The sequence below is a fragment of the Ictidomys tridecemlineatus genome, chromosome 11, assembly GCF_052094955.1.
Source record: "Ictidomys tridecemlineatus isolate mIctTri1 chromosome 11, mIctTri1.hap1, whole genome shotgun sequence".
Taxonomy (NCBI): domain Eukaryota; kingdom Metazoa; phylum Chordata; class Mammalia; order Rodentia; family Sciuridae; genus Ictidomys; species Ictidomys tridecemlineatus.
Genome location: NC_135487.1, coordinates 6,604,210 through 6,622,482, shown reverse-complemented (window position 1 = coordinate 6,622,482; position 18,273 = coordinate 6,604,210). Strand labels below are relative to the sequence as shown.

The 18,273-nt window shown below is 41.6% G+C and overlaps 1 protein-coding gene across 1 annotated transcript; it reads left to right on the top strand.

Moving 5' to 3' along the window:
- The first annotated feature begins 533 nt into the window (after positions 1–533).
- Dffa (DNA fragmentation factor subunit alpha) lies at positions 534–10,287 on the top strand. The gene is made up of 6 exons (XM_005334773.5): positions 534–765; positions 2,487–2,648; positions 4,120–4,262; positions 8,506–8,695; positions 8,874–9,025; positions 9,712–10,287. The coding sequence occupies exons 1-6, from the start codon at positions 636–638 to the stop codon at positions 9,922–9,924; spliced, it is 990 nt and encodes a 329-aa protein (XP_005334830.1). The 5' UTR covers positions 534–635; the 3' UTR covers positions 9,925–10,287.
- The last annotated feature ends 7,986 nt before the right edge of the window (positions 10,288–18,273 follow it).

The following is an 18,273-nucleotide window of genomic DNA, read 5'->3' as shown; positions in this document are numbered from 1 at the left end:
TAAATTTCAAGGAAGTACGTGTGTGTGTTTCATAATGCAAAATAAATCCCCGTTGAACTCACTTGTAAACGTTCAATTGCAACTCCTAAAGAAAACACTAAAAACTGGTCTGGGGACTGTATGACCAATATGATTCTATGATATGTATACTCAGAAAAATGAGACATTATGTCCTATCTATGTATGACATATCAAAGTATATAAGTGCATTCTACCGTCATGTATAACTAATTAAAACAAATAAAAAATTTTAAAAAACTGGTCTGGGGATTAGTCAGTGGTAGGACATATGCTTAATGCGCATGAGACCCCGAGTCCCATTCTGCAGTACGGCCAAACGTCTTTCCTTCTCCTCTTTCTCCTTCTCCCCCTCCCCTTCCCTCTCCCCGACCCTCCTCATCCCCCGCCCCACAACCCCGTCTTTACACACAGACACTACAGATCCCAGCAAGCTCTGGGGCTGCATGTGACTGACTACAACTAGAACTACATCTCCCGGCGTGCCTTGATCTCACGCTTGATTTGCTTCTGCGAGAACTACATCTCCCGACAGGCCACGGGAAGCGGTGGGAGTAAGAGGAGCGCTCTACACGGTTTCCCAAGACTTCCCAGAGTCAAGTTCCACCTGGAAGAGGATGGAGGTGACCGGTGGTGCTCCGGGACCCGACGAGATCCGGCTTCTAAAGCCATGTGTGCTGCGCCGCAATCAGAGCCGCGAACAACATGGCGTGGCGGCCTCCTGCCTCGAGGAGCTGAGGAGCAAGGGTTGGCCCGGGACTGGGACCGGGGCGGGGACGGGGAGAGCGCCACGGGTGAGGATGTCCGGTGGAGGCAAGGACGGTCGGGCAAAGTGTCGAGTATTCTCGCGGCTCTGGGAAGCCCTGGGACAGAAATGCCCCAAGGTATAGCGATTGACAAGTTTCAGGCATTTATCTCATGTGAGACGTAATGGGCGGGGGCGGGGCGCGGAATGGACTGCAAGCAATATGTAAGGGAAGACCGACTCCACTTAGGTGTCGCTTAAAACAGATTTTGGACCTCAAGGAGTCTAGTGCATTCTTGGCTCACTAAGGTGGTGCTGGGACCCCCAGCTGAGCCCACCGTGGAGTGGAGGGGGTTTCCATCGTCAGCTGCTACTGGTACCTGTGCCACAAAGAGGAAGTTGCAAATGACAACTCCTGTAGGGTCCAGGCAATGATCTTGAGCTGATGGAAGTTCTGAGTCCAGCCCCAGACTGCTTGAACTTGCACTTAATCATATCTGGACCCTTAGTTTTCTCATCAGCGAAGTGAGTATATTTCCAGCTCTGATACAAAAGATTCTGGGATTCTCAAATGACACAATACATTCAAATGAATTACAAGTGTTAGTAGCCCCTAGCAACAAATTATGTATCCAAAGAAGTTCTGCAGGTTTAGCGTGTGAGCCAATCCCAGACATGCAGTCAGCCTGCCTGAAGGTGTACACTGCTTCCTCTGAGTCTCAAAGCTCCAGCAAATGTCTTATAGAAAATGTGAGACTCAGGAATACCCCAAGCACTATAAGTGCTTTGGTGACATGGATTTTTTTTCTACATAAGCATTTACATATTTCTTCCTGGCATTAAGTTCCATGATTTTAGTTCAACTTATGTGGACTGGATGGATAGCCTTGGCTAAGACTTCTGTGCTCTGGACCTATACAGGTTTGCTGTTCTATCTTGGTTGATAGATAGCATTGCCAAAGGATATTTATAGTCTCAGCTTTTTCTGTTTAGTCCAATCTTGGTATTTGACGAATTGCCATCACTTAGCAGGATGGGGCAGACTGGCCCTGGAGAAAGGATCTTGCTCAGTGATGATAAAAATGAAAAGCTCTTGATACAAGCTTCTGCCTTTTATATTTTTCTTTAAGCTAGAATACTTATAAAGGAAGATACTACAAAGAACAAAAAGTATTCTTTTTTTTTTTTTTGGAGACATTTGACACATAGGAGAATTTTATTTTTTATTTTTTTGCAATCCTAGGGATCAAACCCATACACAGGAAAATTTTAGATGACCGCTGAATGAATAAATGAAAGAACACATATGCATAAGGAATCAAACCAGACTTGTGTTGGTTGGTTGTTCATTCAAAGACAGACTCAATGTCTCTTGGATGGGGAAACACATTTTCAGAAGCCATACTGGGCTTAAATCCCAGTTCTGCCACTTATTCTGTGATCTTGGACAAGTTACTTAACCTCTCCAAACTTTGGGTGACATGGATTGTCTGTAAAATGGAAATAACAACAGTACCTGATTACTACTGATTATGAAAAGCACTTAAAATAATATCAAGCACATGGTAAGGGTTACTTTAGTGTTAATATTTATAATTGTTATTGTAGTTACTATTGTCTACAGGGATTCTGCTCAACTTTGGGGGGGCCATCCATATTGAGAGTACTGGATATAATTTCCTTATGGATATTTTTCAGTTGCCAAATATTTTATTCTTCTTAGCCTGTGACATTCTGGCCATTGACAAGTCCCTGACACCAGTCACTCTGGTCCTAGCAGAGGATGGTACCATAGTGGATGATGATGATTACTTCCTCTGTCTGCCTTCCAACACCAAGTTTGTGGCATTGGCCAGTAATGAGAAGTGGACGTACAGCAATTCAGGTGAGGAACACTGGCTGTATATGAAATCATTGTCATCGTAATTGATTTCACTGCACAGGCATCTGATTGCCATTTTGTTGTTTAAGCATTTATCCAGCAAATGTTTACCTGAGCACCTTCTGTGTGCCAGACAGGTACCAAGTCCTGGGGTTATTTATTTATTTATTTTTTAAAGATGCAGAGAGAGAGAAATAATTTTTCAATATTTATTTTTTATTTATTGGTGGACACAACATCTTTGTTTTGTATGTGGTGCTGAGGATTGAACCCAGGCCGCACACATGCCATGCGAGCACGCTACCACTTGAGCCACATCCCCAACCCCGAGTCCTGGGGTTAAAGAGGAGTGTGGTGTAGTTCTCAACTCATTCACAGTACACCAGACTGGATCAGGCTGCTTGGGTCTGATCCATTTACTAGCGAGGCTAGTAAAAAGGCTCTGCCATTTACTATCGAGATGATACTTACTGTCATGATAATTTCAGTGCCTGTCCCTAGGATCAACATACGGATAATATAGTACCAACCAAGGCTTCTCAATAATACCATTGACATTTTAAGCCAGAGAATCCTCCATTGTGGAGAGGCTGTTGTGTGCATAGTAGAATGTTTAGCAACTTCCTTGCCTCTTATCACTCAATGTCCCCTGCCCCAGCTTTGACAACCAGACATTGTCAAATGCATTTAGATCCTACCTGACACATGGTAAGGGCTCAGTAAATGTTACCTATCATTGTCATCATCATCACTTGAGATGCAAAGGCAACTAACAGAGAATCCCAGGAACTTGAGAGGTTGAGGCAGGAGGATCACAAGTTAAGGGACAGCCTCAGCAACTTTGTGAGACCCTGTCTCCAAATAAAACAAAATAAAAAAGGACTGGGGACATAGCTCAGTTGTGAAGTACCCCTGGTTTCAATCCCTGGTCCCCAAAACATAAATAAAAGGTAAATACTATTAGCAGTCAAGGATCAAAGAATTAAAAAAATATATTCAGAAAAGTCATTGCTACTAAATTGGGGAAATCAGCCTTTAGCAATGGCTCTCCAGCCACTATTGTACTTGTGCCCAAGGGGCAGCAAGCAATGGCTTGCTCTTTAAGGATGGAACCACTCCACATATGGGAGAAGCTTTGGTGAGAATGAGTGTTTTCCTATATAAAAGCAAAAAAAGGGAGGTGTGGTAGGATCCTGGGACCATACATGATTACGTGTTGGGGTTAGATGTCTCTTCCATAGAGGAATACAGAGCAGTTTCACACAAAAATAAACTGAAGAAAAAAAATTTAAGATCCTAGATAGAGATTTTTTACTTTCCTGAGAATCCTTAAGAGCAGGTACTTTCTTCCTCATTGAAACTGTCCTTAGTGGTCAGTGGGAGGGACACACACATCCTCCAGAGGTCTGTGCAAACCCAGGAGGTGAAAACGGTACTTGAAGTGACTCTGACAGCATTTTCTCCTAAATATCAGATGGAGGTACAGCTTGGATTTCCCAAGAGTCCGTTGATATCGATGAAACAGACAGTGGGGCAGGACTGAGGTGGAAGAATGTGGCCAGGCAACTGAAACAAGATCTGTCCAGCATCATCCTGCTATCAGAGGAAGACCTTCAAGTAAGCCCTTGATTAAACCCAGCGCTCACCCAGCCTCTGTAGTCCCCAGCCCCTTCTTAGCTTCTAGGCCTCTTCCCATAATAATTTCATTATTTCTTAATTCTTAACTATTATTTTTTCATTTTTTATTTTTTGAAGTCCTGGAATTGAACCTAGGACTTTGTGCATGGTAGGCAAGCACTGTACCCCTATCATTTTCCTAATTTTTAAATAATTTTTACATTATACCATTTTTTTTGAGAGAGAAGAGAGAGAATTTTTTAATATTTATTTTTCAGTTTTCGGGGACACAACATCTTTATTTTATTTTATGTGGTGCTGAGGATGGAACCCAGTGCCCCTCGCATGCCAGGTGAGCGCATTACCACTTGAGCCACATCCCCAGCCCAAAGAGTCTTCATTTTATGATGATCACCTACAGTAGGTTTTTTTGAGGTGAGGGTGTTTTTCAACAGTACTGGGGATTAAATCTAGCACCTCACACAAGCTAGGCAAGCACTCTACCACTGAACTACAACCCCAGACCTTTTTTTAAAATTTTCATTTTGAGACACCATCTCATAAGTTGTCCAGGCTGACCTCAAACTTGCAATCCTCCTGCTTCAGCCTGCCAAATAGCTGGAATTACCGGCCTGCGCCTCTATGTCAGCTGAGTAGCCCTTATTCAGCCCTCACCATGCATCAAAGTCACCTGTGGATTTTTTTTTTTAAATACAGATGCCCCGGCTCCACCCTACACCTGTCTAGGTGGACATTGGAGGTTAGGGATGTGCTGCTAAGGAATGTGGAGTTGAAGTAGCTGGACTCAAATTCCAGCTGTCTTTTTGACTATGTGGCAGTAGCTTGATTTCTTGCATTCCTCTCCAGTGAAGTTAGGTTTAAGGAAAAAAGTATGTTTTCATTTAAAAACTATTCATTGACTCTCTCTCCTGGGCTTCACCTGGCTCTGAGCACTGGGAGTATGGTACTGAATTGGTATGGAAGTGACTTTTTGGTCATTTTTAAATTTACATATTTATTTGGGAATAAAGGATATGAATATATTCACATGTTTCAAAATCCAAGAGGTATAGAAACATAGTTCTACAGATAGCCAAAAAGTGAAAATTACTCAAATGTCCATCAATTGATGAATGAATAAACAAAATATAGGAAGTCTATACTACAGAATCTTATTTGAGGGCTGGGGATGTGGCTCAAGCGGTAGCGTGCTCGCCTGGCATGCGTGCGGCCCGGGTTCGATCCTCCAGCACCACATACAAAGATGTTGTGTCCGCCAATAACTAATAAATAAATAAATATTTTTTTTAAAAAAAGAATCTTATTTGGCCATAAAAAATGGAATATTAGTGCACATTAAAATAGGATGATCCTTGGGACTAGGGATATGGTTTACATGGTAGAGTGCTTGCCTCACATGCACAAGGCCCTGGGTTCAATCCCCAGCACCACCAAAAAATAAATAAAATAGGATGAGCCTTGAAAACATTACACAGAGCGAAAGAAGCCAGTCACAAAGTGCACATAATTCATGATTACATTTATATGAAATGGCCAGAATATGCAGATCCATAGAGAAGGAGAGTAGTTTAGTGTTGGGCTGGGGCACTAAGGAAGAATATGAAGTAATTGCTAATGGGTTTCTTTTCAGGGTGGTAAAAAAATGCATATGTGTATGTATGTTTTTATTTAGTGCTGGGGATTGAACCCATGGTCTCACACATGCTAAGCACATGCTCTACCACTGAGCTATACTCCAAGCCTGTGGTGAAAACATTCTAAAATTGATTGTACTGGTGGTTACATAACACTATGGGCATACTAAACCTATTATATTTTATACTAAAACCCACTGAATGAATGAATCAAATGGCATATGAATTATATTTCAGTATGTTGAACAAAAAGGACTCACAAACCAGGTATAGTGCAGCATGTCTATAATCCCAGCAACTTGAGAGGCTGAGGCAGGGGGATCTCAAGTTCAAGGTCTCAGCAATTTAGCAAGACCCTGTCTCAAAATAAAACACAAAAAGGACTGGAGATGTAATTCAGTGGTAAAGTGCCCCCTGAGTTCTATTCCTAGTTCAAAAAGAAAGGAAAAAAAATCTCCCAAACTTGGACATTTGGATTGCCGTCTGTCTTGGTATTCCAGATAGTACTGCAAGAGTGCATACCAAGGTCATTTTGCACAGTCACTTATCCGTAAAATAAATTTACAGGTGTAACTGCTAAATTAAAGGGTGCATGCATTTGATAAATATTGGCAGGTTCCCAAGAGGTGACAATTAAACTAAAAGCTACAGGACAAGATGGATCCTGCATAGGAAGTTTGGAGCCAATGTTCCAAGCAGAGGGAAGTCAGGAGCCTTCCTTATTTATTTTTTTTTTAAAGAAACAGAACAGGCACACCTGTAATCCTAACTACTCTGGAGAATGAGATTGGAAGATCCAAGTTCAAAACTAGCCTCAGCAATGAAAAATGGGCTGACACTTGCTTAGCACATGTGAAGCCCTGGGTTTGATCCCCAGTACTGAAATAAAAAGGAAAGAAAAGAGCCAGATGCGGTGACACACACTTATAATCCCAGCAACTAGGGAGGCTGAGGCAGGAGGATTGCAAGTTCAAAGCCAACCTCAACAACTTAGCAAGGCCTTAAGCAATTTAGCAAGATCCTGTCTCAAAATAAAAAAATCAAAAAAAGGGCTGGGGATGTGGCTCAGTAGTTAAGCACCCCTAGGTTCAATCCCTGGTACCAAAAAAGAAAAGAAAAAAAAAGAAAGTGATCACGACCTTCCTTCCCACCTCAACAGACTAGCATGTTGCAATGGATCCTTTGAATGGGAGCACCATAGGCCTTACTTGAATAGAAACATCAGCTTGTGAGTTGCTGGTCAGAGCCTGAACCCTGAGGGAAACTTAGGACACTCAAAGAGAGCTTATGAGGCTGGACACCCACAGATAAAGGAAAAACTTGAGGCCAAGGGCACTGAGGGCCTTGAGGACAGGTGAAAGGGAAGGAAAGAGCATAGAAATCATTTACACATGGTGAGAGTCTTAGAATAAGACTGATTCTTGGGAAGTCACTTGCCCTCTCTTGCCTCATTTTCCACATCTGTAAAATGGGATTATGCTAGTACCTCTCTTGTAAGGTTTATACCTCTTGAATTCTGAATCTTGTGAATATATTAATATTACCTTTCAATAATTGATGCAACATAAAATTTAAAACTAAAGTCTTTTCCTCAGAGAGGCCCTTCCCAATCTAGTACTCAAGAAATGCAGGCTTTTGATCGGAGTGTTTTTATTGAGCTCCATCCACATGAGGGCTGACACACAGCTGACTTTAGAGCCACTGCCCAAATGTTAGCAGTCTGGTCTTTTTCTTTTTGTGTGTGTGTGTGTGTGTGTATGTGGTGCTGAGGCTTAAACCCAGGGCCTTGTGCATGCAAGGCAACACATCTACCAACTGAGCTATAACCCCAGCTCTGGTCTTTTTCTTGTAAAGATTATTTTTAATCTAGTGCTGTATATACAAAAAAAAAAAAAAAGAACCACCTTTTTTTACATGTCTTCATATGTGTACTTTGGATAATGATGTTCATCACATTCTATCATCCTTGCTAACCCCCTGCCTCCTCCCTTCCCCCCTCACCCCTCTGCCCTACCTAGAGTTTACCTATTCCTCCCATGCTCCCCCCTCCCTACCCTACTATGAATCAGTCTCCTTATATCAGAGAAAACATTCAACATTTGTTTTGGGGGGATTGGCTTACTTCATTTAGCATTATCTTCTCTAACTCCATCCATTTACCTGCAAATGCCATGATTTTATTCTCTTTTAATGCTGAGTAATATTCCATTGTATATGTGTCACATTTTTTTTTTTTTATCTATTTATTTACTCCAGCCCATGGTTTTGTTTTTAATGAGGCACCAAAGTCTCGCCTTCCCAGTTTTCACACTGGGAGAGTACTGGAAACATCACAGGCCCCCTCTTGACCCTCAGCCAGCCATGATAAGAACTCTGGGGAAAATGAAATGGGTTCTGTGATAGATATATTTTGAGAGAGAACACCAGGTTTAGAAAGTAGTTTGCTAGGGCTGGGGATATAGCTCAATTGGTAGAATAGCTCAGTAGGTAGAATGCTTACTTTGCATGCACAAGGCAACCCTTGGCACCACAAAAAAAAAAAAAATTAAGAAAGTAGTTTGCGATCTCTTGATGTGTTTGTTCATTAGGTGCTTATCAACGTTCCGTGTACAGACCTGGCTCAGGAACTCTGCCAAAGCTGTGCTACTGTCCAGGGGCTCCAGAACACACTCCAGCAGGTGCTTGACCAGAGAGAGGAAGCCCGTCAGTCCAAGCAGCTCCTGGAGCTTTATCTGCAGGCCTTGGAAAAGGAGAGTGGCATCTTGTCAAAGCAGGAAGGTAGGACTCTGCTGGGGCTACCCTGAGCACTCAGGAGCCTTCCCTCAAGAAAGGACCCACGCACAGGCAGCCAGGAACACTTCAAGTGACATTTATCTTTTGCCCAACCAGTTGCTCTACCTGGTGGGCTGTCTGTGTGATTGCAATTGTGCTCATCTCTCTCACATCTGCTTTGCAGAGTCCAAAGCTGCCCTCGGTGAAGATGTGGATACAGTTGACACAGCCGTCAGCAAAGAGATCACCTCTGAAATTACACTTAGGGGCCAGATCCTCACAGTGCTGAAAGAGAAGCCTGTACCTGAGCTGAGCTTGTCTAATCAGGATTTGGAGGTGGGCGAGACCCAGGGACACTAAGCTCAGGAAATGACCTGCCCTGGAGAAGTAGTATGACCAACCATGGAGGGGCACGTTTGGGGTTTCTTTTCACCTCTGCAGACCTCAAAACATAACTGCCAGTTTGCCTATCATATATGTCAAAGCATTTACAAACACCTAATTTAATTAAATGAGAATGGCTTTAAAGAGAAAACATGTGCACGTCCTCAGATCATCAAAGGCCATTCTCTGGTCTTGGATTGGTAATGAAATGACTAAAGCTGACAGGGAGAGAAAGCAGGGCTTGAGCTTCTGAGATGGCTACCAGTTCAGTCCTGAGGTCTGTAAAATGGCACATGAGAAGGCAGAGTTGTCAGCCATCTAAAGCCAGGCAACAAGGAGCTGGACAAAGGAAGCTCATCTGGGTGGGTGCTCCTCCTCCTCCTCTGTCCTTGTCCCTGTCCCAAGCGCCCTTCTATTGTAGACAGAAGGAAAGGAAGTTGTTGTTGACAGGAGCTTGGCTGAATTTCCTGGTGGTATTGAATGGTAAGAGAAAGCACTTGAAGATTTGCTGTGAAAGAAAACTGGCCTTTCGGCCTAAACATGAGCTGATGTTGCCTAATCTACTCCCCTAAAGAAAATCACAAAAGCACAGACAAGAGCACAGGAGTGGTTCTCAGTGGTTCTTATTCTTGCTGCAGTTGGTGACCAGGGAAGATACCAGAGTATTGGCTGCTGCCTTGAACTGGGACACAAAGAAGGCAGAAACGGTTCAACGGGCCTGTGATCAGGAGCTCACCCTGCGCCTGCAGCAGGTACAGAGCTGGTGCTCACTCAGGAGTCTTTCAGCAAGGAGGAATTCCCTGCCTGAAGACCCACAGAATCCTAAAAGAGCCAAGCATGACCCCACATAGCTACAGCCAGAAACATGGAGGAAGCCTGCGGCCTTGGCTTGTCATCAGTGAAATTCTTCAGCCTGATCTTTTTATTGCCTGTGTCTTGCTCTGCCCTCTGCCTTCGATCATGCTCTCCTGGCTGGGCTAAGACACCAGCTTACGCCCACTTCAGAAAAGTAAGCCAGGTCTCTACATTTGCCCTTCTGCCTATTTTGAATGATCCTGCCTCCAGAGTACACGCGCTCATGATCTTGCTTGTCAGGGCCAGGGGCGTTGCTCAGTGCTTGAGCACATGCTTGGCATATGCAAGGCCCTGGGTGCCATCCCCAGCACCCAAAAATGTAAGTAAATAAAGTGCTCGTTAAGGGCAGTCAAAAGAAATTGTCATGTCTGGGACTCACTATCCTTGTTCTACAGATTGAACTGCAGAATTTTAGACACAAATAACAATAGAGAAGGTGACTAACAGAGCATTCATTGTGGCCACAAACTTATTTCTCAAATTAACAAATTTTTTGTTAAAAGGCACATATTAAGTATGCAGACCATAGGGACATAGAGAATCTAATTCACCATTTCTAATATCTAACTCAGTATTGTAAAATTATATATGTTACCATTGTGAAACTCTTTTCAGTTTTCTAATATGTTTTATCAGCAGGGGGTATAGAAGGCCATTAAAGTGATTTCCATGCAATATGGCTCCGAGTCTCTCTGGGAGCAGAGCAGAACATTCTAGTTTATATTCCTCCTATTTCTGTACAGATTTGTCCGGCAGGTTTGTAATCTGTACAGTCTCCTTGTTGGGAAAGGAGGATGAGTTTCATGGACATATATGACTTTTTTTTAAATAAATTTATTTTTTGTAGTTGTAGATACACAGAATGCCTCTTTTAATTTTTCTTTTAAATATTTATTTTTTAGTTTTTTTAGGTGGGCACAATATTTTTATGTGGTACTGAGGATAGAACCTAGTATCTCATGTGTGCTAGGAAAGCACTCTGCCACTATGCTATAGCTCCAGCCCATATCTGACTTTTTAATCCATGCTTACAGGAAAACACAATGCCATTGAGAGATGTACACATATTTTTGCTTATGTCTTTGTTCTTGGTCCTGGGATTGAACGCAGCACCCCACACCTGCTAATGCTAAGCACATCTCTACCCCCATCCCCATGTTGGCTGGTTATTAAGCAAAGAAATGTGACATTAAGTCATGGGGTGAAGGTGAGGTAAAATAGAATTGTCTCATGGGCTGGGTTATGGCTTAGTGGCAGAGCATTTGCCTAGCATGTGTGAGGCACTAGCTTTAATTCTCAGCACCTCATATATCAATAAATGAATAAAATAAAGGTCCATCAGTGACTAAAAAAATAATATATCCTTCTCCTAGAATGTTGAGGGGAGCGCTTAGACCTCTTTAGCCCTTTATTTATTTATTTTTTATGCTAGGGATTGAACCCAGGGGTGCTTTACCACAGAGCCATATCCCCAGCCCTTTTTTAAACTTTGAGATAAGATCTCACTAAGGTTGACTTGAACTTGTGTTCCTCTTGCCTGAGTCTTCTGAGGTGCTGGGGTCATAGGCTTGCCCCACAATGCCTGGCTCTCTTTGGCATCTTCTACCTCATGCTGTACCTTAGCGGTTCTCTCTCAAACCCAATATTTCCCTTTTTATAAATTATTTTGTAATATCTTCTTGATTTTTTTTTTTTTTTAAATAAAAGCCATAGCTGAAAACCGATAGCATTAAGGGGGGTACTAGGGATTGAACTCAGGAGTACTTGACCACTGAGCCACATCCTCAATCCTATTTTATATTTTATTTAGAGACAGGGTCTCACTGAGTTGCTTGGCACCTCACTTTTGCTGAGGCTGGCTTTGAACTCAGGATCCTCCTCTGCCTCAGCCTCCCAAGCCACTGGGATTACAGGTGTGCACTACCACGCCAGGCTAAAGCATTAATCTTAACACAAGAATAATATTTCATAAAATGCAAGAAGAAAATAACAAAATTTCATGTGTTTCACTGTCTGAATGTGATCAAAAGCACTCCAGGTCATTAGATGCCTTTACTTCCACATCGAATTACTGTGATTTTGTTTTGTTTTCTATTACTGGGGATTGAACCCAGGGTGCTTTCCCACTGATCTACAATCTCAGCCCTTTTTATTTTGAGTATTTATTTATTTATTGGTATTAGGAATTGAACTCAGGGGTACTTAATTACTGAGCCACATCCCCAGCCCTTTTTTATATTTTATTTAGGGACAGGGTCTCCCTGAGTTGCAAATGCCTCGCTAAGTTGCTGAGGCTGGCTTTGAACTCGTGATCCTCCTATGTCAGCCTCCCAAGTCACTGGAATTACAGGCATATGCCACCATATCTGTCTATTTTGTCTTATTTTGAAACATTCTTGGTAAGTCACCCAGACTGTCCTTGAGCCTGTGAATCTCCTGAGACAGCCTCCTGTATCATTGGAATTACAGGCATGGGCCACCATGCTTAGCTGAATTACCATGAATTTGACAAAGGCAGAAAGGCAGAATATGTTGTGATGGTGAATCAAATACAATAAGCAGCACTTGGTAATGGGTTTTCTCAAAGTTATAGAGCTGGGGTTGTAGCTCAGTGGTAGAGTGCTTGCCTAGCATGTGTGAGGCACTGGGTTTGATCCTCACACCACACAAAAAATAAATAAATAAATAAAATAAAGGTATTTGTCCATCTACAACTAAAATATATTTAAAAAAAGAGTTATCAACAAAATAACAATTCTTTCCTTGAGTTACAAGGTAGCTATTACATTCCTAGAAAATCCAACTTATATTAACACAGAAAAAAAAACTATTAACATATAAAACAGAATTAGGTTTCAGGCTAATTTTTTTTAATATTTTTAAGTTGTTGATGGACCTTTATTTTATTTATTTGTATGTGGTGCTGAGAATCGAACCCAGTACCTCACACATGCTAGGCAAGCACACTACCACTGAGCCACGATCCCAGCCCCAAGACTAATTTTTTAAATATTTATTTTTTGGGGCTGGGGATGTGGCTCAAGCGGTAGCGTGCTCGCCTGGTATGCATGCGACCCGGGTTCGATCCTCAGCACCACATACCAACAAAGATGTTGTGTCCGCCGAGAACTGAAAAATAAATATTAAAAGTTCTCTCTCTCTCTCTCTCTCCTCTCTCACTCTCTCTTTAAAAAAAAAAAATTAAAAAAAAAAAAAAAAAAAAATATTTATTTTTTAGTTGTAATTGGACACAATACCTTTATTTATTTATATGTGGTGCTGAGGCTCAAACCCAGGGCCTCACACGTGCCAGGCCAGCACTCCACCATTGAGTCACAACCCTAGCCCATGTTTCAGACTAATTTTGAAGAGGTTTTCATCAATATGAATATCAAACATGATATCCAGAATCCATGCAGGATGTGGGACTACTTTGTCCTTTGTATTGCAAGAAAACTAATATCCACCGACATCTACTCAGTGCCAGAAGTAACTTCATCAGTGAGACAACTAAAAGCATCCACATGCTTCCAGATGCCCTGGAGGGATAATTATGCCCACTGAGGATTTTTCTAGAAGTTTTCAGTCTATTGTGTCTTAGCTTTTAGCACATTGGAGCCTCACAAAACTGGATGAATAAGAGACTAGGGTTGTGGCTCAGTGGTAGAGTGCATGCCTAGCACATGTGAGTGAACTGGGTTCAGTCCTCAGCACCACATAAAAATAAATAAAGATATTGTGTCCACGTATAATAAAAAAATATTTTTAAAAAACTGGGTGAATAAGTAGTACGTAACTTGTGTCATTCTGTACATGAGCAAAGGGGCTCAGTGAGGTTCGGTGACTTGCCTCAGAGGGTGGGGATTCAAAGGCAGGTATTCCAGTTTCTAATGCTAGTATTCTTTCCACTTCTTTTTTCTTTATTTTTATGTAGTGCTGAGGATTGAACCCAGTGCCTCACATGTGCAAGGCAAGCGCTTTGCCACGGAGCCACAGTCCAGCCCTCTCTTTCCACTTCTTTATATCTGTTTTAGGTCTGCACACACTTGTTTAGTCTACCTCCTCCAGGTCACTGGGATTTGTATACCTATGTGGCAAGTTGGAGTCAGCTCCAACTGGGAAAAGCCTGATATGTCTATAACTTGCCAACACCCACAGCCTTCTTGCTGGTGGTACCAGAGCAGTACATAAGCTCAGTCAATTCTGAACAGTTTGCATGATAGTGAACTTATGAAAATGTAGAAAGGTTCTTCTATTCACCAATTATATGGACACCCCATATTTGTCCTTCTAGAAGAAAAATGTCTATTTCTGTCAATGGATCTAAAGGGCAAAGACCTCAGTCTGCAAACCAGCCCAGGTGTTAAGAACAGTTGCAAACATAGATAGGCCCTGGTACCATTCACCTTCCCTATGCCGCTGTGCCTTCAGGCCTTCTAGAACATAACAGCACAGCCATATGTCTAAAAATAGGAGAGAATAAGTGGGGTCTGCCTGTTCTGGTAGGAGAAAAGAACGTCAAAGAAAGCAGCTGGGACTAATGAACTCTCCATTAGCCGTATTCCATTCTTTGAACCTGAGTCAAATGTCGGTCCCCATTAGGCAATTGGCTTTGACAAGAGCTGTGCTAATTACCACTTAGCAACCTTTAATTTCTGGGTAAAAGCAAGAGGAAAAAAACTAATGGATTTTTCATTTTCCAGAGAGAAAGGAATAAAATAATAGTAGTCTATTTAAAAAAAAAACTGTTAATTACAAGAATTATTAATGTGCCTTTACTCACCAGATTGTTTAGCTGCTTAATTTCCTAATTAGCTGTTCAATTCATTTTCCTTCAGTTTGTCTCTCGCTTGCTTTTTAAATTTTTTTTGTAGACTGAGCTACATCCCCAGTCTTTTTTTCCCCCCTGCTTTAATTTTGAGACAGGGTCTTGCTATTATTGAAGATCTCGAAAAATCACTGAGGTTGGCCTGAAATACTTTGCTGTCAGCCCTGAAAGTTGAATGTTATGAAGGAGTTCTGCGAGATGCTCATCAACTCAGTTCTTTCTCAAAAGCTAAAGATCTATTCTGGTGCCAAATACCAAAAATAACAAGTGGTGAATTTGAAGCTGTTTAGTGCCTGATGACCCAGGACTTGCACTGAACTACAGAAAGGTAGCTTTAAGAAAAGCCTGCCAAAAACCTGATGGAAGGAAATCACCATTTAGCCTTAATTTACTAATCATGAGCATTTTAATCTAGTTTTAACATTCAGACCATGCCAGCAAACATTTTATGAAGTTCCCTGTACTTGTTGGACTTCTTGGTGGTATCACTAGTGGAGTCTCATTATTCTCAGATACTTATTAAAAGGTACAAATACAAGGCACAGTGGCTCCCTTCTATAATCCCAGCAATTTAGGAGGCTGAGGCAGGAGGGCAGAAGTTTGAAGGCAGCCTTAAGCAATTTAACAAGGCTCTGAGAAACTTGGTAAGACTCTTTCTCAAAAATTAGAAGGGCTGAGGATGTAGCTCAGAGGTAAAATGCCCCTGGGTTCAATCCCCGGTACCAAAAAGCAATAAAAGCATAAAGAGCTGGGCATGGTGGTACATGTCAATAATCTCAGCTGCTCAGGAGGCTGAGACAGGAGAATTGTGAGTTCAAAGCCAGCCTCAGCAAAAGCGAGGTGCTAAGCAACTCAGTGAGACTCTATCTCTAAATAAAATACAAAATAGAGCTGGAGATGTGGTTCAGTGATCCAATGCCCAAGTTCAATCCCTGGTACCTAAGTAAATAAATGAAAAAAAGCTAGAAAATATATATTTTTAAAGAACTACAAAAATATATTTTTAAAAAACCCAGTCTTAAGGATTGTGCAGCAGGGAGGACCCCATTTAAAACTGAAAAACAAAGAGTCTGTTTTCTTTTAGGAAAATCTTGAGACAAAGTTTTGGAGGTTAACTGGCCTTTGAGGCAGGCGTCCTCCACCAGTGCACTGACCCAATTACGGCTCTCTTGAAGCTGCTGTGTTTGGAAATGTGGATGCTATTAAGTCTCTTCCATCACATTAGACTTTATTCAGCTAGTAATTATGAATATGAGCTCAGCTCTGTGGAAAACAGAATGGAATGGTCAGCAGTCATACTTGGAGAGTCTGCTCCCTGGTGTCTAGAGAACAGGATAATATTCCAGAGTCCTCCAGCCAAGCTTGGCTGGTTTTCCCAGTGTTAGGCCGCAGAAACTTTATAAACTCAGGGTGTGGATCTCTAAGCTTTAAAGTTTAGCATCTAGGGATTTGAGCCCAAACTCCCAGCCCCCACAAGACCCCATTGCATGCCTCCCCCACCTGTTGCTGTGCCATTCTTGAATAGTCTGTCATACAGTTTGGCTTCTGAACCTTCAAATTGGATGTTTCCTTAGAGTCTATGTCTCCAGAGTTATAAACAACATGTGTCATCAAATGAGGATTTAAGTGCTATGAAGGAGAATTAACATGTGAAAGGGCTTTGCAACCCAGAGACTTATTTACTAGGAGATCCTGCTCAATGAGGATGTGTTACATCACAGAAAACAGAATTCTACCTCATTTAATCATCATTCCCTGGAAACCACTGAGGAATGGGTAAACCAGTCTGACAAATATTCAAAAAATATATATTAGTCACTGAACAAAGTCTATACACAAGACAGCGGAGGTCCTAGTCTTATAAATTCAGGCACCAGAACTAGGTGTGGTGGCCACGCCTGTCATCCCAGGCCAGCCTCAGCAATTTAGCAAGATTCTGTCTCAAAATGAAAAATAAAAAGGACTGAGGATGTAACTCCTGGGTTCAATTCCCAGTTAAAAAAAAAAAAAAGGAAAAAATAAGTTGAGGCACCAGGCAATAGACTGGGCAGTAGCGCAGCTTGGTGCATCTGGTTTGAAATAATATTTTTATAAGTAGACATCTTTCCTCACAAAGCAAAACTGAAGCTATAATCCATGGAAAGAATTGTAACAAATTAATATTAAGTCACTAATTAAAACTGGTACATAACAGCAAATTTGAATTTAACTTTTATAAACATGTCAGCATGATGTCTATTTAATAGCATAACATTTGTTTAAAAATTAATTTTAGCTAAAACATGAGGAATAATCAATCATTTTGCTCTTTGAACACATGTTAAAAATTTGCTTGTAAAGTTTGCAGTGCTGGGATGGAACCCAGGGCTTTTTTCATGCTAAATAAGCACTTTACCATTGAGCTACATCCCCAGTCCCAGAAACATTGTTTTAAATTAGACAATTCATATCAAAATGAACTGAAATAAGATGCTATTCTAAACTCTTAAATGTGCAGCCTTTAACTTTTAAATTCAAAGGAAGACAAGGACACAACTGACTGTCAAGCACCAGAATGAAGGTGGGAAAAAAAGCCCAATGACATGGAACCCAGTTCAGCAAGAACCACCAGAAAGTGTGTGTGTATTACTGGGAATGAAACACAGGTCCTTGAATGTGCTAGGCAAGTGCTGTGCCACTGAGCTGCATCCCCCAGACACTGATTTTATTTTTTAAACTTTGAGACAGGGTCTCACCAAAGTGCCCAGGATGGCCTTGAACTTTCAATTCTCCTGCATCAGCCTACCAAGTCCCTGAAGATTACAGGTGTGGGCAACTGAATCTGGCAAGAACCACTAAGATCTTTATCAAAAATATTCACCCAGCCAGGCATGGTGGCACATACCTGTGATCCCAGAGGCTCCTGAGGCTGCGGCAGGAGCATCCAGAGTTCAAAGACAGCCTCAGCAACTTGGTGAGTCCCTGTCTCTAAATCAAATATATAAGAAAAGGCTGGGATGTGGCTCAGTGGTTAAGAGCCCCTGAATTGGATCTCAAAAAAAAAAAAAAAAGTATTCACCCAGGGGGTGGGAAATGGGGGCAAGTGCTGGAGAGTGAAATTAGCCAAATTATATTGTTGTTACATTATAAACCTTCAAATATATAACAATTAGTCCCATCATTATGTACAATTATAATGCAACAATAAAAAATGTGGAAAACCTTTTTAAAAATATTCACTTGGGCCAGACTGCAAGGAAAGTCAGGAGGCCATTTTTCTTTACTTCTGCTACTTCCTGTATATACTTTTAAAAAGAAGCAGATGACAAGAAAAATCTACCATCTGGCACACCTATAATCCCAGCAACTAGAGAGGCTGAGAAAGGAGGATCATAAGATTGAGGCTAGTCACAGCAACTTAATGAGTTCCATTATCAAAATAAAATTTTAAAAAAGGCAGGGGATGTAGCTCAGTTGGTAGAATGCCAAAGTTGAATCCCCAGCAACACTTACAACATACAGTATTCAATTGGGTTCC